Here is a 26,727-nt window from a genome sequence, read left to right as displayed (position 1 = left end):
CCCACACACGACACCAGACGATCTGAAAGAAATAGGAAGCCTCCAACAAGATTTGTCTCTTTTGACTTTTTTCACCTAAATATAGAGCTTGTCTTAGTGTCATTCATTCTTATTTTGAACCAAGAAATTTTAGGGAAGCAAAAAACTGTCTCGAATGGCAAGAAGCTATAGAAAATAAACTCAAACCCCTTAGAAAAGCTACACATGGGAATTTCAAACTCTACCTTCTGGAAAGAAAACTATAGGTTGTCGTTGGGTGTTTAAAGTTAAAACTAAGAGCGATGGATCTCTATAGAGGTACAAAGCTCGCTTGGTCGCGAAAGGGCATAATGGTCAAGAATATGGAATTGATTATGAAGAGACATTTGCACCTGTAGCACGGATGGTTACAGTCAGATGTCTTATCACTATTGCATCTATTAAAAAATAGAATATTTTTCAAATGGATGTAAAAATGATTTTCTAAATGGTGACCTTAATGAAAAAGTTTATATGGATGCTCCACCAGGTATGAAAATTCCTAAAGATGAAGTTCTTCGTCTTCAAAAAGCTCTTTATGGGTTAAAACAGGCTCCCAAAGCTTGGTATGACAGATTTAACAATGTAATGTTAGAAAATGATTTTTCTTCATGTTATACAGATATTGCCTTATTTACCAGAAAATACGATGAAGGTATTGTCATATTATTATTATATGTTGATGATATGTAAATAACAGGTGATGATGTCAAAGGAGTCAAGAACATTAAATTTGTCTTGACTTCGAAATTTGAAATGGCAGATTTAGGGTTTCTGACATATTTCTTGAGTATTGAGGTTGCTTACTCCCAACGTGGTTATTTTCTATCTCAAACTAAACTTGTTTGTGAGATTATTGACAGGTTAGGAATCTCAGATGACAAAATTTATGAAACTCCTGAAATAGTGGGCTCGAAAATGAAGATCGATGACGGGATTCCTCTGACCAATCTTACTCCTTACAGACAATTGGTGGGCTCGTTGATGTATCTTAGCATCACATGACCTAATTTGTTAGGTGTGATTCATATTGCCAGTCAATTTCAACATGCTCTCACAACGATTCACATGAGTGTCATTCTTCGCATCAATGATAACTATTTGGTGTCATATGAAACGACGTGCCTGAGTCAAGAAGCCAAAGAGCCTTACCGGGGTCAGAGATGCCAAAAGAAGAGACCGTAGCTCCAGTTGATGAAGCTCCTTTGAAAAGAGGTTGGAGAGCTTCTATAAGTTGAGTCAAGGACATGCTCTCAATGTTTGATTATTGTGTAACTTTGAGCTCACTTGACTCTTGTGCAACCAATGCTACCTTCCTCTCATATGGCCTCTTTAATTTAGGACAATATGTCTTGACATGTCCCGATTCACGCCAAAAATAAGAAATAATTTTTTTCTTCTCAAACTCATTGTCTTGTTTTCTATAGTTATCATTGTTTGGTCTCCCATAATATTGTGGTTTGTAGGCATGGATATGGTTTCCCGGTTTAGACACAGCTAGAACCGAGTCATCTTCTTTAGATATCTTCTTTTTTAGTCTATTTTCCTCCATATTTAGCTCTTCAATAGTATCTTCAATAGAAGAAACTTTTCCTCTATGAAGAAGAGCCAATTTGGTAGACTCAAACTCCGGTCTTAGACCAATGATGAATTGATAGAAATGCTCTGCTTCAATTTGTCTTTGACAGAGTTTTAGGTCTTCGAGACAATGCCACTGTGGCTCAAGAAGAGCTAACTCATTCTAAAGATTAGACAACTCACTAAAGTATTCTCTAATATTTTTTCTCCTTGAGTCATAGTGCATACTTTATCTTATAAGTTGCTAATATAAGCAATATCTTTAAGAGAATACATTCTCTTGAGATAATCTCATGCTTTGTTTCCATGTTCAAATTTAGCTAGACTCGAGCACTTCTTGATATCAACACTACTAATGAGCAGAGACAATCTTGGCATGCCTCATTCTCCATTCTTCCAATTTTTTCTCATGTGGCCATAACTTTGGTTTTTTCGCCTCCGTAAGGGGTACCTCCTTTTCTCCTTCTATCTTAGTAAGGATTAGTTTGGGTTCTAAATCCGACCCATCCACTAATCCCCACAACCCTTTCTTCATACGAAATGCTTCATTATTGAAGCCCATGTTACAAAGTTTGTCATTGAGTTTGATGGGTTTTAGGGTGACATTATTATTGGCATCCATGTTGACAAGGGCTAAGAGAAAGAATATAAGAAAAGAGAGGAGATAATAAAAAAGTATCACGAGCACTCCACCACCAAGAGAGCACCTCCAATGAAGAACACAAACACTCCACCACCAAGAGAGCACCTCTAATGAAGATCACGAACACACGAGCACTCCACCACCAAGAGGACACAACAATCTCACAAGCACTTGAATAAATTTTGCAAAAGAGACTATCTATTCAAAATCTTGAATGGCACGCTTCCCAAAGCACCAAAAATCAGCTTGATCTCCAAGCTTTGATACCATGAAAAGAAACAAGATTCTCCAAAATATATTCACCAAGAGAACAAGGTGGACATTCAAAGAATTCCACCAAAGTACCAAAAGAACACTCACAAGCTACAAAAAGGGCTCACACACAAACACCCACTAAAGAGGCAAACACAAGGAATAAAAAATAATATTTTATTGATCAAGACCATGCAAGAAGAATGCATTAAAGAAGGGCTTTGCCCCATATTTATACATAATGAGAAGGAGACTCATAGAGAGTCGTTGGGGTCCCAATGGCTCTAAATAGAGACGTTGGGAGCCCAACAACTCCCTATGTTGACTAATCAACTAATGTTGACTAGTTCAAAACTAAAAAGCAAAAACTAAAAAATCTAATCCTAGTTACAATCTAGTTATATTACATATAACTATATATATATATATGTAAATATATACATATAAATATATATATATGTACATTCATTTTCAACAAGTCCATGATGGAAGATCGAATGTTAAAAGAAGTAGCATCTTGTACTCGTCTAGTTTAGATGCTTCTCAAAGAAAAGGTGCTAAAATACTTGAGGAAACATGTTGAAGAATTGGATGTGAAGATTATAAGTTGATGCCAATATCCTATTTGGTGACCTTAGCCCATTCTTCGCATACTACTCCAGGTAAAGGCATCTTACCTTCTTTCCTTGTAGAAAATGGATTATTGACTCAGGTGGCACTGATCTATGTTGCAAAAAAGACATGTTACCAGTTACCACCCTCTATGTTTAATTTACCCTCAATGCTACATATCCTGCATTTCCTGTTAATCTCATTTCTGGGAGTTCTTTGATAAAAACCCTTAAATGATCATAGCTTTTCCACCTGACCATTGAGTTTTTCAGGACCTTGCGACTAAGAAAATAATTGGATTGATGATGTTGTGATCATAAGTGACGGCATTGAAGAGATCTCAAATCTAAAAGGATACCTACACAAATTCTTTGACATAAAAAACCATGGGCCGCTTCAGTATTTCTTGTGTATACAGGTGCTTACTTCCAAGAAATGAATTCTCCTATCTCAAAAAAAACTAGAATACTAAGGTGAAAAAGCATTGACAGCCCAGTTGAACAAAATCATATGTTAAGCCCAATGATGGGAAAAGGTTTGAAGATATTGGAAGATATCAAAAACTTGTGGGTGAGATATTCTATCTTACCATTTTTCTAGGCCTGATATATCTTATGTAGTGAGTGTAGTTTGTCAATGCATGCATGCTCCTACTATTGCACATATGATGGTCGTGGATTGTACGTTGAGATACTTGAAACGAAAGCCAGAGAAAGGGATCTTGTACACAAACCATGGACACTTCAATATTGAAGTGTATATTGATGTTTGGGCAGGCTCCTTGGAAGATCGATGATCTACTTCATGCCAACCTATATCGGTTGGAGGAAATTTGGTTTTCATAGAAGAGTAAAAACAAGTTGTGGTATCTGAATCTAGCGTTTAGTGCCGTGTTACATGGACACTTCAACTAGGCTGAAGTGTCGGTGTCAACACATCTGAATACTGACATGAACACAGACACGCCTGAACATATCACCGACAAGCCATTAAGGCAGAAGTGTTAGAAATCTGGACATCGAGTGTCAAGTGTTTGACACTTTAAAACATATATGGACAACAGAGAGAGAGAGGAAACAGGGAAAGGGGTTTTTGTAACCCCTCCTCTCTTTTTTATATATGAGAGGGAGGAAAGGGTCATAGGGAATTGTGCCCTTTTTTTGTAAATGAGCACTCCCCTCATTAATGAGGGGGAGCCCTCTCTAATATGAAGGGAGATTCCCTCTCTTCCTTTGATCCATTTTCAAAAAATTGAGAGGGTGAAAATGGGATTGGGTACAGCAGCCCCGTTTTTCATTAATGGGGTGTTTGGGTATAGTAGCCCCCTTTTCCATTTATGAAGGGTTTGGGTACAACAGCCCCCTTATTTTTTTGAAAAATGAGAGGGAGGCACTTTATGCAACTTCCCTTTTTTCATTAATGAAGGTGGGGCCCTCTCACTAATAAGGGAGAAGAAAGGCTCTATCTCCACCCTCCCTTTTTAGGGAAAAAATGGTTAAAATTTTGATTTTTTTTGTTTTATAAAAAATAAAAAGAAATTTTTAATTTGGATATGGATTTTGATCCAATCCAGATTCCAACCTTTGGCACTTGGTATGTGTGAAAGGTTGGTTAATATCATTACTCATAAAGATAGAAATAAATGTAAAAACTCCAGTTACCTCGTCTAGTTACAGAAAACAACCATCTGGATAACCTCTAACATAATTTATCATGAGAGAAAGTCGAAGCCAAACAGTTACAGATGTGAGATGCATATAGATATAGATTCACTTTATAAGAGAGAGTCGAAGCCAAACAGTTACAGATGTGAGATCTCATCTTCAACTTGCAGTCATCCTCACTAAAGCTGTAAGCATGTCCAGACTTGAAGAGATTATGTGCAAGTTAAGGATAATTGATATATCTCACCAAAAGTCCAAAGTCCTCATGCTCTCGATGCATGTAAAGTTCAAGAGCAGGAGGGGGGGTGCAGAGGAAAAGAATATGGATATTCTTGTATGTAGGTAGTAATGGAAGGCAATTTTAGTTATTAATTTTATTTATAACATGACTGTAGTTTATTAAGGTTCTTAGGGCCATTTAGTCATCCTTTGAATTTTATGGTGGATTTCCATTATTTTCTAATATTCTAGAAATACAATTCAAGATTGAGAAAACTGGAAATGAGCATCTATGTGTCGTATGGGTGTTCTTCTAGTTCGTATTCACAATAACTCAAGCCAAACACACACCTTTCATCCTTCTGTTTCATCATTTGCTCTGTTGCATTTGCAATCAACCCAGAAATCCATCGATTCACTGCAAATAATAAAAAGGCCCAAATCTGGCAAAGGTGATAAAATAAGGAAAGAATATTACATCAGCTTATACTAGCCACTTCACTGTATTTTTGTGATATTTGGAGAACGTAATCCAACACGCCAATAAGTAGATTAGCCACTAGAAAATTAGGTGCAAAGAACTATGAACCCTATAATTAAGCATTCTTACACCCACTTTAAAGTTCAACTACATACCTGGTATTAGCAAAATGGTTATTGCGATTCCAGAAACAAATGCAACTTTGACTTGTGTGTATAAGAGAAAGAGAGCTACACCAATTTGCAATGGTAGGCTAAAACCACAAACAAAATAAGGTGCACCAAGTCAAGTGATTGATAATGTGCAACAGTAACAAATGAAGCACAACAAAATGCTACATTATCTTGTTAAATCAAAATGGATTTTGAAGAATAAAGTAGACCAAGTCAAACACAGGATTTGACGGATGGAGAAGATGAACAAAAGATTATGCTACTCGTTTCAGGGAAACAAAGAACAGGTCAGCTAAAGATATATACAGTTCATCTATCAATCAATGCATCTATTATATGTGTGTGTAACCTAGCAGAGTACACAATTATTTCCTATATGATACAGGAAACATCAATGCACATAAAAGTATGATCCATGACACCTGGTGTTTAGATATTGTATTTTGTGTTCTACACTTGATTAATAGAATTCTTTCTGGCACTTGGGATTTCAAATCCTGAAGCTAGCCTCTGGTTTTATAAATCCTTCTAAAAGTTTTTAGATGCAATTGTCTCACTCTGGAAACACTAGAACCTAGGGAAACTAATCAAAGTTGTAAAAAGCATATTGATGCCCATATCAGCTGGACCCAAAAAAGGATATGTATCATATTCATATGACAAATCATAAAGATTTTGTAAAAAAAAGTTCAAACAAATAAAAAATGCCAAAAAATCCAAAATATGTAGAATGTAAGAAACAATGCTTTTATCTACAAAACCAAGCCAAAATATTAATAACAAATAACAATCAACCACAAGCCCCAAGGGGTTTGGTGCAGTGGAAGGGGCCTTGGGCACTAGACTGGTGGTCAGAGTTCCATTCCCATAAGTGCCAAACCCCTTGCATTAATGAGGGCAAGGGATAAAAGTCAAGGGGTAAGCCCTTGCTTATCCCTTACTCAGCCAAAGCTGGGCTACTTCCTGGGGGCAAGGGGTGCACCACGGGTTTACACCATCAGGAAAGCGACCGTAAGTATGGCAGACTTAGCCAACGCGACTAGGTCTCTGATCCCGAGGGTGGTTTCCCTGTCCTTCATGAAAAAAAAATCAAACACATAAAAACACCCAAGAACCAAGATAATAAGCAGTAGATAACATTCATGACATAAGAAAAACACAAATCATCTAATATATCAAACAGAATAAAACCATACAATCAATTGTCCTAACTCTAAACTACTTCAATCTTGAATCATAGTTCATGACCTATAAATGATAACATGAGGTCACAAAGCAAAAAATTAGACAAGCACTAGAATGCCTCTAACATGAATAAAGAATGACAAAAAAAGACTAACTATACATATTTACAAAAACAATACATCATGAATATGAAAATATTGGATGTCCCTAGACACAACCTATCTACTATTTTTACAAATGGAGGGTAAGCAAAAGAAAAATTATGTTAATCATACATCGGCCAATGTTGATGCTTACCTCCACAAATCATGAAAACTGTTGCACAGGTTCACTGTCCTATCAGCATCAATAGACATTAGTGTTTGAATTTCCCCCTCAGAAAAGTTTGAACACTCTGCCATCGTTATTGCAAGGCACTGCAAATTAAACATGAAAAGAAAACCATTAGAGAAAGCCTATAAAAAATAATCAAATCCAAAACCCCAAAACCAACTGCTTTGGTGAAGAATCAATAATACTCATACATCCAACACAAGTTACTGCACGAAGGAAAATACAAGTAAATGAAGCTTACTCTCAAAAAAAAAAAAAAAAAAAAAGAAAAAGAATCCAATTTTAAAGCAGTGCCCATGATACCCATTAGCAGAGTACAAAAATGTCCATAAACAAATTCATAAATCTGTCAAGCAAAATGGCCCAGAAAAAAATCAATAATTGAATCATATAGCTGTCAGATTTTCAGATCTCCAATCTTTTACCTGTAGAAGACAGAAAGACAATAGGAAAAAAGGAATACACAAAACAGAGAGGGAACACGCACGCTGGGCGTCCTTTCTGATTGAATATATAGGTATTACAAGACATATTAGGGTACAAGTTTACCCTTAACAATAATTAAAAAATTATAACATGTCCACCTACAAGTGACGTCTGGAATATTAAGCATAAATGATTGGATCTGGATCTTAAGGATCCAGTCCAAGATACATACAAAAGAAAACTGACGTTATCTTTTCACCCTCCCTCAAGTTGTACGTGGCCTTGTACCATGGACAACTTGCCTTTTTGTATCCAAAACTTGTCCTTCGTTAACCCTTTGGTGAATAAGTCTGCAACTTGATCTTCAGTTCTCACAAATTGAGGTTCAACCTCCTTGTCTTCTACCTTTTGCCTCACAAAATGCTTGTCTATTTCAATATGTTTAGCCTGACTATGATGAATGGCGTTGAAAGACATATTAATCGCACTCTGATTGTCACACAATAAGAGTGTTCGTGAAATTGACTTTCGTTCAATATATGTCTGATACAAGTGGCTTCAGCAGTGGCAGCAGCCATTGATCTATATTCGGTTTCTGTACTTGATCTTGCAACAACCTTTTGTTTTCTACTGCTCCATGATATTAAGTTCAGCCCAATATAAATACAATAACCTGAAATTGACTTTCGTTCAACTGGATCTCCTCCCCAATCAGCATCATTATAGACAACAATCTCATGTTTGGTCGTTCTTGACAGGCTCGGTTTATACAGAAGACCATCTCCAATCGTCCCTTTTAAATATCGAAGGATCCTTTTAATGGCTTCCATATGCCCTACCCTGGGTTCATGCATAAATTATGAGACCTGATTGACCGAGTAAACTATGCCAGGTCAAGTAAAAGTGAGATACTGGAGCATGCCAACCAAGCTTCGATATCGTGTAGGATCTTCATATAAATCTCCATCTTTTGAGCTTAACTTCTGGTGAAGGATGCATGGAGTGTTCAGAGATTTACATTCTTCCATACTTGCCTTTGTTAAGATATCCATGGTGTACTTGTGTTGAGTGAGACTTAGGGCATTTGATTTTCTGTCAACCTCAATTCCAAGAAAATACCGTAGCTCCCCTAAGTCTTTTATCTTAAACCTTTGACTTAGAAGTTGTTTGACCTTTTCAATATGATCTCTAGAGTTCCTAGTAATAACAATATCATCAACATATATGAGCAGCAAGGTGATTACATCTCCCTGTCTAAATATAAACAGAGAATGATCTAAGAGTGATCGTGAAAAATTGTGCTTCTGTATTGCTACCGAAAAACTGTCAAACCAAGAACGTGATGCTTGTTTCAATCCATAAATTGCCCCTCTTAACTTACATGCATACCTTTGTTGATCTCCTTCAGCATATCCTGTGGGTTGCTCCATGTAAACTTCCTCCTTTAGATCACCGTGAAGAAAGGCATTTTTAACATCAAGTTGGCTTAGTGCCCATCCATGCTCAACGGCTAGAGAGAGAATAAGTTGAATTGTCCCTATCTTTATAACAGGACTAAAAGTTTCATCATAATCTAGTCCATATTCTTAGGTGAAGCCTTTGGTCACAAGCCTCGCCTTATATCTTTCAATGGTGCCATCTGGCTTGTATTTGACTTTGTATACCCATTTTGACCCAACAACATTTCTATTTGATGGTCTTGGAACAATCTCCCAAGTTCCACACTCATGTAGTGCCTCCATCTCATCATTCGTGGCCTCAACCCACCGTCTAGAATGTGTTGCTTGGTGAAAGGTAATGGGTTCATCCTCTTTGTCCAAAGCAGTTAAAAATAATCGAAAATCCATGGAGAAATTCTCGTAACTAACCCATCTCTCAACTGGATGTCGAATTCGATTGGACTTTCTAAGATCAGAATTTTATGAGGATGCATGACCAAGCATATTGGTCGTTGGCTATGTCACATGGGTGCGGGTGCGGGTGCGGGTGCGGGTGCGACACAGGTGCGACACAATTTTAAAATTTTTGGACACGGGGACTCGGCAAAAAAAAAAAAATATATATATATATATATATATATATATATATATATATATATATATATATAATTTTATTTTATTTTTAAAATGCCACAGCTGACAGCACAGTCTGTGTGTCTGTGCACAGTCACAGACTGTGCACTGTGCACACTGCAAAGACTGTGCACAGTTTGTGACTGTGCACAGTCACAGTCACGCAGCACAGTCACAATCTGCACTGTGCCTTTTTTTATATATATTTTTTTAAATAAAAAATATAAAAAATTAGTTTTTTAGGGACATTTTTGGACTCGGTCAAAGTTGACCGAGTCCAAAATGTGGACGGACTCGGCCTGGACTCGTTGACCGAATCCGACTCGGCGTTGACCGAGTCCGGGCCGAGTCCGAAGCCGCACCCGAGTCCGCACCCGTGTCGGGGCGTGTCGACTCGGGTGCGGCACCTCCTTAGCCGAGTCCGTGTGACATAGGTTGTTGGCCTGTGCAGTTCTCGTCGAGTATATACAATGTCCTTGTACTTGCCGGGTTGTGGTGAGGCTTCTGCATTTTCCTGGTGACTCAAATTGTCATGTTGTTCAACTCTCTTTGTTACCTGCCTACATTCTGCAGGACAACTGATATCGGCTTCAGTAAATAATTCTGAGCTCAACCATGGATAGTAGAATTCAACAGGCACTCGACGATGAATCTGTGAAGCCTGGATGAGAATCAAAATTCACCTCATCAAAAATGACATGTCTAGAGACTTTGATGCGCTTTGTCCTTGGATCATAACACCTGTAAGCCTTGTAGTGATCTACATATCCTACAAATCTACACTTTAGAGCATTATCTTGAAATTTGTGCCTTAATGAGCTGTCAACATGAACATAGCAAACACATCCAAACACACGTAGATCATGGTAATTGGGATGGACTCCATGTAGAGTAAAAATATGGAGATTTATTTTCCAAAATATTCATCGATAATCTATTTATAATATGAATTGCAATATGGAAGGCTTTCGTCCATAAATTTATGGGTAAATTACTATCGTGCATCATGCTCATTGCCATTTCCACAATGTGTCGGTGCTTCCTCTCAGCAATTCTATTTTGTTAAGGGGTGTGTGGGCAGGACACCTTTCTTCCTATTCCATTTTTCTGGAGAAAACTAATAAAGTCACTAGAAGAAAATTCACCTCCCCCATCGGATTGTAGATACTGAATATTTTCGAAGAATTGGTTCTTGACAAAAGAGTGAAATCTTTGAAACAAGGAGAAAGTTTCTAACTTATGCTTCATGAAAAATATCCACGTATAACGAGAATAGCTATCAATAAAAATGAGATAATATCGAGTACCAGAACAAGAATTGACTGGAGCAGGTCCCCAGACATCAGAACAAACAATTTTAAAAGGCCTTGAAGCTCTTTTATTGATAGTATGAAAAGGGAGCACATGGCTCTTACATAGTTGACAACTAAAACATTTTTGTTTATTCTTTTCAAGACTCAGACTCTTACTAGGAATAAGATTATTAGTGACAAGCTTTTTAACAAAATGACCACCACTGTGACCCAATTGACCATGCCATAGATATGGCTTATTACAATCTGAGATACTGAAAACAAAATCAGATGAGACAAGGGAAGACACAGACGGAGGCTTCAAGGCATTACTGATTGGCTGACGACATGCAGGAGGATCCTCTTGAAAACGTACATGTTACCCTGTCGCTTGCCTTCAACGAATGTTTTCTTCGAATGAAGATCCTTCACATGAACAGAAGGAGGAGTGAATTAAACAGAGACATGATTATCATCAACAAGCTTGGAAACAAAAACAATATTCTTTTTAATATTTGGGGCATGAAGAACACTGGAAAGTTTGAGAACGGACTTTGACATAGGGATAACCGAATTTTCAACATGAGAAATAGAGTGATGGGATCCATCCCCAGTGACTACACAGTTTCTACCAGAATAAGAAATAGGATTAAGAAGCTTACCTGCGTCTCCAGTAACATAGGTTGCTGCCCCAGAATCAACATACCATGTTCCCTGCTCATTCTAATTTAAATTCAACGCTGTTAGAGCTGACATGAGCAATTCTTTTAATTCTCCATTCGGTTCAGTCCCTTTCTTATGCTCTCCTTGCTGGCGATTCCCTTTATTATGCGAATTAAACCAACAGTTGGCCTTAACATGACACCTTTTGTTGCATATGTAGCATGTAGGAACGTTTCTCTGTCCTTGAGAATTCAGAAGAGCATTAGGAGTGGGTAAAAGCCCACGTCCCCCTGATGTGTTTCTACCCTGTCCTCGAAAACCATATCCTCCTCTCCCTCGTCCATAGTTGACTCCTGTAGCAAGAACCTCCTGATTGTTTCCTTGTGTATGAGATTCCTGTGGCAAACCCTTCAATGACATCTCATACTGTATCAACTTAGCACGTAATCCTCAAACTTTGGTAATTCAGGCAAACACAGCAATGAAGTTGTAAGAACATGATAATCAGCCCCCAATCCATTCAAAATCTGTTGAACCATGTCCTTATCACTAACGAAGCATCCAATGATGGCTAACTAATCAGCTACGCTTTTCATTTTATTCAAATATGCCATGACGGTCAAAGAATCCTTTCTCATCATCTGAAACTCACGCTTAAGGAATACCACTCGAGCCTCTGAAATTTGAGAATATGTGTGAACCAATCTGTCTCATAACTGTGCAGTTGTGCAATCATCTGGAATGGCAATGAGAACTTCCTGCGATAGGGTCGAAGTGATATAGGCCACAAGCAACTGATCCCGTTTTTTCCAAACTAAGGTATTCTGGGTTCAAAATGAGAATAGTAGATGTTACCCCTTTGTCATCATTATCTTCACGAGATACAAATTCTGGAGGGGCTGGCACGGATCCATCAAGATGATGGAGGAGACCCTGACTCCTTATAAAAGGAATTATTTGTCTTTTCCAGGTCAAAAAATTGGAAGTGTGTAGTTTTTCAGACACAAGTTGGTTAAGGAAACTCGCAGAAAGACTGGACTGTGCAGCAGGGAAATCCATAGTAGATAAAAGAATATTGGAAAGGGAAAAGAATTGAGAGAGATGCTGCACTTCAATATATCGAGCTGTGGTTCTCGATTTTCCTTTGTTTTTTTTTTGTTTTTGAACTAGACAGATTCCTGACAAAACAGTTGGAACCCTTTTAAAAAAAACTTTCAATCAGTCGTTAAGTGCAGCAAAAAACAAAGAAGTATCTGAGCTGCCTCCTTAGAGCCTTTTTGTTTTTGTTTTGAGAAAGAAAACAGGATGGGGTGACAGGCAGATTTGATAATAATTAGATCTGGTGATCTTTTGACTCAGCAGAAATAGAAATGCAGAAAACGTTAAGATAGAGGAACGATATTCAGTGAAGGGGAATATAGATGCAAAAAGCAATGATTTCAGATCTGGGATTCACAGTTCCAGATCTGGAGATCTGACCCAGGAAGAGAACTATAGATCAGAAAAAAAATAGGGTTGCGACAGCCTGGAACGATACAGATCTGAAGTCAAAAACAGATATGTGTCAGGCTGAAACGAAAAGATAGAGCAAAACTGTCGCAGAAAAAAAAAACAGGCAAAAGAGAACAGAGAAGAGGAAGGATTTTAGGACGTGGAAATTTTTAATAAAGGTTTAATGGAAGAGAGACAAGACTGCGGAAGAAATTTTTTGACTTAGAGAATAAAGAGTCTCTTCAGTCATACCTTCTGGAAATCACGTTCATGCCCAGATCTAACGTGCTCTGATACCATGTCAGATTTTCAGATCTCCAATCTTTTACCTGTAGAAAACAGAAAGACAATAGGAAAAGAGGAATACACGAAACAGAGAGGGAACACGCACGCTGGGCGTCCTTTCTCATTGAACATATAGGTATTACAAGACATATTAGGGTAGAAGTTTACCCTTAACAATACAACAACAACAACAACAACTATGCCTTCATCCCAAAACAATTGGGGTCGGCGATATGAACCAAAAAAGAAAATCATTCTGGGTCTTCCACATGAATCCTTCTCCTCCAATCATTTCTATCCAATGCCATGTCCTCGGTGAGGTTCAAAGCATTCATATCCTTTCCTATCATCTCCATCCATGTCTTCCTAGGCCTACCTCGACCTCTTTTAACTAATATATTTTCCCATTTCTCCATTCTTCCAACTGGAGCATCATTAGGCCTTCGCCGAATATGTCCAAACCACCGTAAACGATTCTCTCTCATCTTATTTTCAATGGGTGCAACGCCTACCTTCTTACGTATCTCCTCGTTCCGAATCTTATCTTTTATTGTATTTCCACACATCCATCTCAGCATACGCATCTCAGCTACACTCACTTTTTGAATATGATGTCTCTTGGCAGCCCAACATTCCGTACCATATAGTAAAGCGGGCCTAATAGTCGTCCTATAAAAATTTTCCTTCAACCGCAATGGCATTCTACGATCGCACAACACTGCAGTTGCACTTTTCCATTTCATCCACCCAACCTTTATCCTATGATTTACATCTCCATCAATTTCTCCATACTTTTGAATGATAGATCCCAAATATTTGAAAGAATCATCCACTGGTATTTCTTGCTCACCAAGCTTCACTACACTCCCATCTCTATTTCGTTGCTTACTAAATCGACATTCCATGTATTCTGTCTTACTCTTACTCAACTTAAAACCTCTTGCTTCCAATGTCTTTCTCCATAATTCTAACTTAGCATTAACCCCAGCTCTAGACTCATCAATCAAAACAATATCATAAGCAAACAACATACACCATGACACATTTTCTTGAATTGATCTCGTAAGCTCATCCATCACTATAGCAAGTTTACCCTTAACAATAATTAAAAAATTATAACATGTCCACCTACAAGTGACGTCTGGAATATTAAGCATAAATGATTGGATCTGGATCTTAAGGATCCAGTCCAAGATACATACAAAAGAAAACTGACGTTATCTTTTCAATAGCATGAGTTATAACTTATGTCATCTGACTGATGGCATCCCGTGTTTTTACAAACTAGTAGGTAAAGTTCCTACATAGCAATGTTTTGGAAAAACAAAGACTGCAGAGATAATATCTGATATTCATAGTGGTCTTTTGATACATGATGCACCTTAATGATATTAACAGAGAGAATATATATCATATTAGACAATCCAGTCAATGGTAAGTTGGACAAAAGACATATTTAGGACCAGCCGTTTTGTACTGCTAACTGCAAATTGAAAAGGTACAAGACATTTTGTGGATCCTGTACTATTATATTGCATAACCATTCCTAATAGTAATTGAATGCAAAATTTCCAATAGTAATTGAGAAGAAAAGATATTATTGTTTCCTGGAACATAATTTCTTACATATCAACATTAAGGCTCTGTCTTTAGGGACACAGTGACACGAATTCCACCACTCAACTCCTAAATAAGCCAATACTTACACGCACAGGTGAAAGACAGCAGGTTTTTGTGTTTTCATGTTCAAAGACATCAGGTTTTAGAACTACAGTAAAAATGGTAATTACCTTCTGATAGACAATCGCCATTATACTTGCTCTTAGCTTCAGCTTAAGTTTTGCAAGTTGAAAGGTGTATTGTGTATCCAAAAAAGACCTGAAACCAATTCAAGGAGCAATGAGTAGAACAGATGAGAATCAGTAAGTACATAAACACACTATGGTCCATTTGCAGACTAAAAGGTCAAAAAAGGGTACTCATTTTATATAAGGAACAAATGTAAAATATTGTATAGAGTAACACTAGCAAGAAAGGTTACTAGGTGCAGGTTGGCACAAAATATTTACTTTCTACTACTATTAGGAAATAAATGAAGGCCATTCATATTTGATGAATGTGTTAAAAAGTGTATATACATACATGTATAATTATATATAATATATTTATATACTTTTTATATTTTTATATTTTTCTTTTTCTTTTCTTTTCTTTATTTATTTATTTTTGTTCTTTTAGGCTGTCTAGTTCATTTTGAACTAGACTCGAACTAGTCAACCTTTTGACTAGTTTGAACAGACGTTAGAGCTAGTCCAACGGCTACAAATAGAGCCGTTGGACTAGCTCCAACGACTCTTTTGGGAGCCTTCTAAAGGCGCTTCTCTCCCTCTCTTTTATGTATATAAATAGGGGTAACTCCCCTCTCATTGTGTCTATGCTTCTTAAGCATTTTATTAGAATGAAATAAGTTTATTATTTTTCTTTTTGAGTTCTCTCATTTGTGCCCTTTTGTGGGTTATGATTAAGGTGTCTTTAACATACACTTGTTGCAAGCATTTGTGCTTTCGTGGAAGATCCTCATTTCCTTACATAGTATCAGAGCTTGGAAGCTTCCAGATCTTGAAAAGTTGTTGTCTCGTTTTTTGTGTTATTTTTAGCAAGAAGTTGATTTGTCTCCTTATTCGTAATTCAAGTACTCTTGTGCCTACATAGTTGAAGAAAGAAGTGGTTTGAAAGATTGTTGACTACTCAAGATCGTGGAATCATTATTGTGCTCTTGCACCTTCTTCTTTCTCTCATATTTTCCTCTTCTTTATTTTTTCTTCTCATTTCCTTTCTCTCTTCTTCACCATTGTAAGAATGGATGACAATGATAAAGTCACCATCATGCCCATAAAACTAAATGTTACCAATTATGTGATATGGGCTTCAATTATGAAGCACCACATTTGGGGAATGAGTTACAAGGTTTAGTAGATGGTTCTGATTCAGAACCAAAACTAATTGTTACAAAAATTGAAAATGAGAAAGAGGTACCTCTCACGAAATGAGAGAAAACTAAGGTATTAGCTACGTATGAGAAAAGGTGAAAAGAATGGAAGATGGGGCATGTCAAGATCATGTTTTGACTAATTAATAGTGTGGATATCAAGAAATGCTCTAGTCTTGCAAAGTTTCAGCATGCCAATAAGGCTTGGAAATATCTTAGAAATATATATTCCCTTAAAGACATTGCACATGTGCGTGATTTACATGACAATGTGTGAACTATGACCCAAAGGGACAAAAGTATTAGAGAATACTATAATGAATTGTCAGAACTTTAGGAAGAGTTGCTCTTCTTGAGCCAAAGTGGCATTATCCCGAAGATATCGAGCTTCGCCAAAAATAACTCGATATGGAACACTTTTACCAATTTGTAAATGGTTTGAGGCCGGAATTTGAAACAACAAAATTGACTCTTCTACATAGAGGAAAAGTTCACTGTATTGTTGATACTATTGAGGAATTAACTATGGAGGAAAATAGGCTAAAAAAAGAATACTCCAAAAAACAAAGAGGATTCCGTTCTAGCTGTATCTAGACCGGGGAACTATATACGCACTTATAGGCCATCTCATTTCGGTAGACAAGGCAATGATTATAACAAAAGGAAAGTGGTTTGTCACCATTGTCATGAACTGGGATATTATAGGCCTCAATGTCCAAAATTAAAGAGAAGAGATGAAAAGAAAGTTGCATCAGTCGATTCATCACAAGAATCAAAAGACCAAGGCAATCAAGATGCACTCATATCTATGGCACAACTAATGAAAATTCTTCAATCTCTCCTCAAAGGAGCATCTTCTTCAACTGAAGCCTCAACCGGAGCAGTTGTTTCATCATTTTCCGATTCTGGTAACTCTCATTGGCTTCTTGACTCTGGTGCTTTTTTTCATATAATCCCAAATAATAATAGTTTATCTGAATATCATAATAACTCAAGTTTGTCAAATGTTTTTACAGTTGATGGTACATCTCTTGAAATAAAAGGAATAGGAAATTTTGAAAATTTTCAAAACTCCAAAAATTTTTTATCCCAAAAGTTAGATATATTCCCAAAGTAAATTTAAATCTTTTATCTCTCTCAAATATCTGATTATGGGTGTAACATCTCCTTTTATTCTCATGGTTGTTGGGTACAGGATCGTCGATCAGGGAAGCTGATTGGGAAAGAGCATAGAGAAGGACTCTACAATATGAATTTTTTGGAATTACCCAAGAATGTTTTTTGTTATAATGTTCAGAAATTGGATTTGGATCTATAGCACAAAAGACTTGGTCATACTCATATATCCAAAATCCAACACTTTCCAAGTTTAGAAAAATTTTGCAATTCTGAAAATTTTGCTTGTAAAGATTATATTCTTGGTAAAATGAAGAGATTACCATTTCATGATAGAACTTTTGTTTTATCTAAGCCACCTAAGTTAATACATTTGGATGTTTGGGGTCCCGCACGAGTCATATCAAAAGGCAGATATAAATATATATATATATATATATATATATATATATATATATATATTATGTAATTTTTGTTGATGATTTCTCTAGGCATACTTAGATCTACTTCCTTAAACACAAATCAAAGGTCTTTTTACATTTCACAAAATGGCTAAAAATAAATTCCAAAATGATATTTTCACTTTTCGCACCAAATCAGGAGAAGAATTTTTGTCAAAAGAATTTAAAGATTATCTCAATTTATATGACATCACACATCAAAGATCTTGCCCTTACACACCACAAAAAATGATTTGGCTGAACGAAAACACAAACACATTATGGAAACTACTAAGACCTTATTGATAACAAACCAAATACCAAAAGGGTTTTGGGCTGAAGCAACCCTAAATGCTACCTATCTCATTAACCGAATGTCAGTTTCTTCTTTGAAATATATAATCCCAATTGAAAAACTTGTTAAATTATCTCCTGATTACTAAAGAGTTTTTTGATGCAAATGTTTTGTCTTCACTAACAAGAATGATAAACTCTCTCCCCGTGCCATTTCTTGTGCTTTCTTAGGTTATGCAGATAACCAAAAAGGTTATAGGTGTTTTGATAGTAAAAATGAAAAATTGTTTGTATCAAGAAATGTATCGTTCTTGGAAAAAGAAAGATTTTTTATTTTGAAAAGGCCAAAGAAGTAACCGAATATTCATTCTTGATAGATTTGACTTCAAAGTCTAATAGATGTGACCATTAATGTAACATGGCTTATTTGCATACTTGTGGAGGGGTGACAACCAATTTTCCTATAACGGTTGGGTTACATCAAGGATCTACTTTAAGCCCTTTCCTATTTGCTATAGTGATGGATGAGCTTACGAGATCAATTCAAGAAAATGTGTCATGGTGTATGTTGTTTGCTGATGATATTGTTTTGATTGATGGGTCTAGAGTTGGGGTTAATGCTAAGCTAGAATTATGGAGACAGACATTGGAAGCAAGAGGTTTTAAGTTGAGTAAGACTAAGACAGAATACATGGAATGTCGATTTAGTAAGCAACGAAGTAGTGATGCGAGTGTAGTGAAGCTTGGTGAGCAAGAAATACAGGTGGATGACTGTTTCAAATATTTGGGATCTATCATTCAAAAGTATGGAGAAATTGATGGAGATGTAAATCATAGGATAAAGGTTGGGTGGATGAAATGGAAAAGTGCAACTGGAGTATTATGCGATCATAGAATGTCATTGCGGTTGAAGGAAAAGTTTTATAGGACGACTATTAGGCCCGCTTTACTATATGGTACAGAATGTTGGGCTGCCAAGAGACATCATATTTAAAAAATGAGTGTAGCTGAGATGCGTATGCTGAGATGGATGTGTGGGAATACAATAAAAGATAAGATTCGAAACAAGGAGATACGTAAGAAGGTAGGCATTGCACCCATTGAAAATAAGATGAGAGAGAATCGTTTATGCTGGTTTGGACATATTCGGCGAAGGCCTAATGATGCTACAGTTAGAAGGATGGAGAAATGGGAAAATATATTAGTTAAAAGAGGTCGGTGTAGGCCTAGGAAGACTTGGATGGAGATGATAGGAAAGGATATGACTGCTTTGAACCTCATCGAGGACATGGCATTGGATAGAAATGATTGGAGGAGAAGGATTCATATGGAAGACCCAGAATGATTTTCTTTGTTGGTTCATATCGCCAACCCCAATTGTTTGGGATGAAGGCGTTGTTGTTGTTGTTTGTTGTTGTGGCGTATTTGCATACTTAGTTAAATTTGATTTTTGTCGAAAATTTGGTTAAGTATGGGAGAAAAATCGTTTGAGGCTCGATTTTTAGACTGATGTCTTTGAGTCTGGGCTTGACCCAGGTCTCATCGACAAGGTCGAGGTGAGCCAATGGAAACGAGATAAAAAAATTTATTTTCTACCTTTAAATTCAAGCGAAATTCGGGTTATTTTTGGGCAAAATTCAGAATTTTATATGTGTGCAATATATCGTTGGATGCGTCTCAAAATTCTGAGCGCAACGATATTTTGTTTTCCAAAATTCAAGTTCTGGTTTGCCTAGAAATCACGTTTTTTTCTGAAAATTGAGCAGTTTGTCGAAATGGATCTAGAGTTGGATCCGAATTTTTATGGATTTGGGTTCTATTTAGGTACTACTCACATCTGGATTTGATCCAGGTCTTGCTCCAATTTTTTTTTTGGGTATGGGTTTGGATCTTGGATTCAGATCCAAATCCAAGACCAACATTTTTTCAGCTTTAAATTCAATATAAAGCCTTAATTTGAGTTTTATTAAGGTTAATAAGCCTTTAGGGTTAATTTGGTTATTTTTGGACGTTTTTAGATATTTTTAATTAATTAATAATTAAATAATTAAATAATATCAATTCTGAATTTTTAATTAGGGTTGGTTTTGGACTTCTTAAAGAGTCCTTACTCATGACTAATAAGGCTTGAGAAGTTTTTAAGAAAGAGCTCTAAAGAAAAATGAAAACTACCAAAAAGTCAAATTTTGAAATTTGGAAAATTTTGAAGAAAGGAAAGTGGAGAGGGCCCAAGAGGGAAGCTCTCCCTCTCCAACCCATCTAAAGAGGGCTGGAGAAGGGGGGGCATCATTTCCCTCTCACTTTATTTAAGAGGTAAAAAAAAGAGAAAGCGAAAGAAAGAAAAAGGAAAAGAGAGAGAGAGAAAGAGAAAGAGAAGCAGGAAGAAGAAGGGAGAGCCCTCTTCTCCAGCCATCCAACCTTCATTTTCTTATTCTTTTTCAATTTTTGCAAAGGTGTGGGTCTCCTCTATTGAATTAAGTGGGAAATCGAATGTAGATAGATTTTTCATGCATGATTTAGATGTAAATCCATAGAAAAAGGAATAGATCCATATGCCTACTCTATAATACATGAAAGAGGATTCATGGATTCATTTTCGATTTCATTCACCCTTTTAAAAAAAAAACGGTGTATGCTGTCTTTTATGTAAAAAAAAACAGAATTTATATCATAATAAGAATAGCTTGTATGCGCTTGTATCATGATATTATCGATTTCCACAAAGGGGTTTCGATTCTTTCATCGTTTCAAATGAATAAATTTTTGTACATGGTCAATCAGAATTTTTTTTAGGGTGTAAGTGTTCATTTACAGCCTTCTTTTGGGCGAACATCGATTTTCATGGATGGTCCGTATTATGGACTGTTAGATGCATGATAATATTGATAAAATATCTTGATATGCATGCATTTTGTTAAAAGTAATATTCATAAGTCTTGGGGTGGTCATAAGTAATTAAGCATAATTACGTATGCCTACTTGTAATTTTTGTTCCACCTAATCACCTCTTTAAATAGGTGATTAGGGTTAATGAATTGAGAGAACTCTCTCTCTCTCTCTCTCTCTCTCTCTCTCTCTCTCTCTCTCTGAAATCGAATCTAGGGCTGACAGATTCAACATGGTATCAGAGGGGGTCTCCCTTCTGGGATGACGTTGTTGCCGCTGATCGTGAAGAAGGACAGGATGTCGTGGATCGGATGACGCTGCTGTTGTAGATAAAAAAAAATTTTGTGCTGTTGTGATCATGTTCCTACTGCTGGTGACGTGCTGTCGTGAGCAGTGCAGGTCGTGTGTTGCTTCTGTGATCGTGTTTCCTTCTGCTGGTGTGGAGGTCACTTGTCGATCGTGATCATTTGCTGGTGTTGATCGTGGAGAAGCTGCTGAAATCGTGAACTGATTGTGGCTTGAAGACACTGCAGCTGCTGGTTGTAGATCGTGTCTGGATCGAGAAAAAAATCATAGATCACAGTTAGATCGGATTGACATCATCTTGGGTTTAAAATATTTTTAATGGATGCAGTTGAACTATTGCAACTCCGCCTGTGTATAACTGTTTAGTTATACACTGCCGGTCCCAAGCCCGGATAAAGGAGGAGGGTTGCGGTAGGCCTGTGACAGCCAGCATAAAAACTTTGTCATATCTTATGAAAATGAACCAATATGAGAATTTCGTTGGGGCGTTCCCTACTGAGCGACGCGCTGTACTCTCTAGGCCCGGAGGCAGTGATAAATGGGCAAGGGTTGCTAGGTCGTCGCCCAGAAGCGACGCGTCACACCGGCGCCCGGGTGTGGTGTCAAATAGGCAAGGGTTCCCTCACTTTGTTGGACGGGTGGGGGTAAAGAAGTTAGTCCAAGACCATAAAATTAGGTTAGCCACTTGGAACATAGGGTCTTTAACTGTTAAGTTGGTAGAGTTAGTAGATGTTATGTGTAGGAGAAAGATTGATATTTTATGTCTTCAAGAGACCAAATGGGTAGGTGAGAAAGCTAAAGTGATAGAACCTTGGGGATATAAGATTTGGTATACAGGAATAAATAGAAAAAGGAATGGAGTAGGGATTGTTATGAGTCGTCAGTTTATAGATAATGTAGTGGAGGTCCGTAGGAAGGGTGATAGAATTTTACTTATTAAATTAGTATTAGGTACGGATATTATTAATATTATTAGTGTTTATGCACCTCAAGTAGGTTTAGATGATTCCATTAAGCATCAATTTTGGGAAGATTTAGATGGAGTAGTACAAGGGATATCTTATGGAGAAAAGCTTTTCATCGGCGGTGACCTTAATGGACATGTAGGCATTAGTAGGGATGGATTTGAGAGTATCCATGGAGGCTATGGTATAGGAGAAAGAAATGAAAGTGGAGAAAGGATTTTAGATTTTTGTTTGTCCTATGATATGATCTTAGCAAACACTTGGTTTAGGAAGAGGGAGTCTCACTTAGTAACATTTAAAAGTGGGGTTAATACGAGTCAGATAGATTTTTTTCCTACTTAGAAAGAGAGATAGGGGTTGTTGCATCGATTGTAAGGTTATACCGGGAGAAAGTGTAGCTACACAACATAGAGTCTTAATTTTAGATCTTAGAATTAGACAATGCCGCAAAAGAGATAGACATAGGATAGATCCTAGAATTAAGTGGTGGGCACTGAAAGGAGCTAAACAAGGAATGTTTGTAGAGCAGGTAGTTAAAGAAGTTGATTGGTGTCTCGAGGAGGATTCAGAATCAATGTGGAATAAGATAGCGGGTGGCATGAGGAAAGTGGCTAAGGAGGTATTGGGTGAGTCTAAAGGCGGTGCACCACTAGGTAAGGATACATCATGGTGGAACGAGGATGTCAAATTAGCTATTAAGGTTAAAAGAGAGTGTTATAGAAATCTAAGTAAGAGTCGTGATAATGAGAATTTCGAGAAGTATATGATAGCAAAGAAGGAAGCTAAAAAAGTTGTTCGAAACGCGAGGGCTAAGGTATATAAGGAGGTTTATGACAAGTTGGATACCAAAGAAGGCGAGAAGGATATTTATTGGCTTGCAAAGATGAGAGATAGGAAATCGAAGGATTTGGGTATGGTTAGATGTATCAAAGATGAAACACAAAGGGTTTTAGTCAAAGATGAGGAGATTAAGGAGAGATGGAAAGATTATTTTGATAAGCTTTTTAATGATAGTCATGCTCAAGATCTTGGAGACTTCTCCATTCCTTTTCATGAGATAAATCGTGACTTCATGCGCAAGATTCAAAAGAAAGAAATTGCAGAAGCTTTGAAGAAAATGAAATCAAGAAGGGCAGTTGGCCCAGATGGTATACCTATCGAGGCTTGGAAATGCTTGGGAGAGAAAGGTTTAGAATGGTTGACAAATCTTTTTAACTTGATTTGGCGAACTAATAAGATGCCTAATGAGTGGAGGAAGAGTACTTTGGTGCCTTTATATAAGAATAAGGGTGATATACAAGATTGCACAAACTATCGTGGTATAAAACTCATGAGTCATACTATGAAACTTTGGGAGAGGGTGATTGAGTCTAGGTTGAGGAAGATTGTCATGATATCGGAGAATCAGTTTGGTTTTATGCCTGGAAGATCAACTATGGAAGCTATACATCTTCTTAGACAACTTATTGAAAGATATAGTGAGAGGAACAAAGATTTGCATATGGTTTTTATTGATTTAGAGAAGGCTTACGATAGAGTACCTAGGGACGTTCTCTGGTGGACAATGATGAAGAAAGGTGTTTCTCTCAAGTACATTAGTATAATTAAAGATATGTATGAAGGAGTAGTAACCAATGTCCGCACTTGTGGAGGGGTGACAACCAATTTTCCGATAACGGTTGGGTTACATCAAGGATCTGCTTTAAGCCCTTTCCTATTTGCGATAGTGATGGATGAGCTTACGAGATCAATTCAAGAAAATGTACCGTGGTGTATGTTGTTTGCTGATGATATTGTTTTGATTGATGAGTCTAGAGCTGGGGTTAATGCTAAGTTAGAATTATGGAGACAGACATTGGAAGCTAGAGGTTTTAAGTTGAGTAAGAGTAAGACTGAATATATGGAATGTCGGTTTAGTAAGCAACGAAGTAGTGATGGGAGTGTAGTGAAGCTTGGTGAGCAAGAAATACCGGTGAATGATTATTTCAAATATTTGGGATCCATCATTCAAAAGTATGGAGAAATTGATGGAGATGTAAATCATAGGATAAAGGTTGGGTGGATGAAATGGAAAAGTGCAACTGGAGTGCTGTGCGATCGTAGAATGCCATTGCGGTTGAAGGGAAAGTTTTATAGGACGACTATTAGACCCGCTTTACTATATGGTACGGAATGTTGGGCTGCCAAGAGACATCATATTCAAAAAATGAGTGTAGCTGAGATGCGGATGCTTAGATGGATGTGCAGAAATACAATAAAAGATAAGATTCGGAACGAGGAGATACGTAAGAAGGTAGGTGTTGCACCCATTGAAAATAAGATGCGAGAGAATCGTTTACGGTGGTTTGGACATATTCAGCGAAGGCCTAATGATGCTCCAGTTAGAAGGTTGGAGAAATGGGAAAATATATTAGTTAAAAGAGGTCGGGGTAGGCCTAGGAAGACTTGGATGGAGATGATAGGAAAGGATATGAATGCTTTGAACCTCACCGAGGACATGGCATTGGATAGAAATGATTGGAGGAAAAGGATTCATGTGGAAGACCCAAAATGAATTTCTTTTTTGGTTCATATCGCTGACCCCAATTGTTTTGGGATGAAGGCGTAGTTGTTGTTGTTGTTGTGTTGCAGTTGAACTATTGCAGTCGGCGATCAGATCTAAAAATAGTGATCAGTCGTTGTTGAATGTCTGCGATCAGATCATTGCTTTGGAAGATTAAATGGTAGTTGTTCTAATCTCGAAGTTGATAGTCGTTGTTTAATATTTTGTTGTCGTGGTAGTGATCTGATCACTATTCTGATATGGAAACAAAGTATAGAAAAATATATCACCTGGGATGAAGACAATGACATCGTGATGTCATGGATAATGAACAGTGTACAACCATATATAGTTGATGGACTGATTTATTACACCTCAGCTAAACAAATGTGGGACAATCTCCGTGATACATATTCTCATGAAACTAATGTGAGTCGTATTCTACAAGTTGAACAGGAGATTTATCAGTTGCAGTAAGGAGATCAGACTTTAGCCTAATACTATGCCTCAGTTAAATCTGCTTTTGAGAGGCTAAATGCACACATACCCTTATGTTGCACCAAACAGAAGATCCATCAGGAGCAGACTATGGTTGCCCGTTTTCTTACAGGGTTGTCATCGGAATTCTCAGTTGCCAAAGTCCAAATGCTAACTAGTTCTGATGTTCATACCAGAGTTACCGGAAGCGCCTAGGCAAAAAGGGAAGCGCGCTTCCCCGAAGCGCACTTCGGAAGCGCGAAACGTCGCGCTTCCGAAGCGTGAGGGGAAGCGTCCCCCTTTTTTGGGAAGCGTGCTTCCCTTTTATGGGAAGCGCGTCCCCCTTTTATGGGAAGCGCGCTTCCCAAAGCGCGCTTCCCCCACGTTTCCCCCACGCTTCCCCCTCGCTTCCCCATTTTTTCCATTTTTTCGCTTCCCCTCGCTTCCGGTTCGCTTCCTAGGTCGCTTCCGGTTTGCTTCCTAGGTCGTTTCCGAGACGGTTCGGAATTTTCTTCTAAGTGGTCCCACGCTTCCCCGCTTCCTAAATTTTTGAAAGTGCCTCGCTTCACGCTCCCGCTTCCCGTATCGCTTCCCGCTCCCGCTTCCTCGACTGGTAACTCTGGTTCTTACTCCTGCAGAAGCATATAATCGTCTGAGTAGGCTTGTCATCACTCTTCCTCAAACTCAATCTGAATCACAAGCATCTGCCCTAGCAATCACCTCAAGTCGTGGAAGAGGTACTTTCTTGAATTTTCGAGGAAGAGGTCGAGGACACAGTACATGAAGTAGAGGAAGACTTCAATGTACATATTATGGTAAACTTGGACATCCTGAAGATAGGTGCTGGGATAAGACTGGTTGACCTCCTATCCCATCACCTAAACCGAATGCATCCAAGGCTCAAGTTGTTAAACTCGAGGCAGAGAACCCCACTACCTCCTCCAGCGATTCGGTGATTCTCAGTCGTGCAGACTATGATGAATTGGTGTCTCACCGGCTTCCTAGTTCGAGTGCTCCTATGCCTATTGTTGATGTGGCATGCTCTACAGGTGATAGCCTGAGTTATCAAGGTAGTAGATGGATTATTGATTTAGGTGCCTCTAGACACCTGTGTGGGGCTTCCCATAATTTTTCTAAGCTACATCCTATTGCAGAACCTCGCAATGTTATACTTGTTGATGGGAGATCTTCTCCTGTTGTAGGCCAAGGAAACATTCCTATATCCCCCACACTTAAATTGACTAATGTCCTTCATGCTCCTTCATTTTCTCAGAACTTACTATCTGTTAGTTGTATTGCTAAGGAGAATAATTTGATAAATCTGC

General features: G+C 37.7%; 1 protein-coding gene across 9 annotated transcripts in view; it reads right to left on the bottom strand.

Moving 5' to 3' along the window:
- ABCC13 (multidrug resistance-associated protein 11) overlaps nucleotides 1-26,727 on the bottom strand; it is a 255,662-nt gene that overhangs the window by 119,077 nt on the left and 109,858 nt on the right. For all 9 annotated transcript variants that reach the window (XR_016430764.1, XR_016430766.1, XR_016430765.1 and 6 more), the window contains 4 exons: nucleotides 15,178-15,265; nucleotides 7,123-7,241; nucleotides 5,623-5,720; nucleotides 5,338-5,404 (listed from right to left, as the gene is read on the bottom strand). Coding sequence is in view for 6 of the 9 variants with exons in the window: in XM_089998956.1 (XP_089855082.1) it covers nucleotides 5,338-5,404; nucleotides 5,623-5,720; nucleotides 7,123-7,241; nucleotides 15,178-15,265 (372 nt within the window). In the remaining 3 variants the exon portion in view is untranslated. The remainder of the gene's footprint in view (nucleotides 1-5,337; nucleotides 5,405-5,622; nucleotides 5,721-7,122; nucleotides 7,242-15,177; nucleotides 15,266-26,727) is intronic.

Source organism: Nuphar pumila, chromosome 3, assembly GCF_984573655.1.
Source record: "Nuphar pumila chromosome 3, dmNupPumi1.hap1.1, whole genome shotgun sequence".
NCBI classification, from domain to species: domain Eukaryota; kingdom Viridiplantae; phylum Streptophyta; class Magnoliopsida; order Nymphaeales; family Nymphaeaceae; genus Nuphar; species Nuphar pumila.
This window is presented reverse-complemented; position numbering and strand designations above follow the sequence as displayed.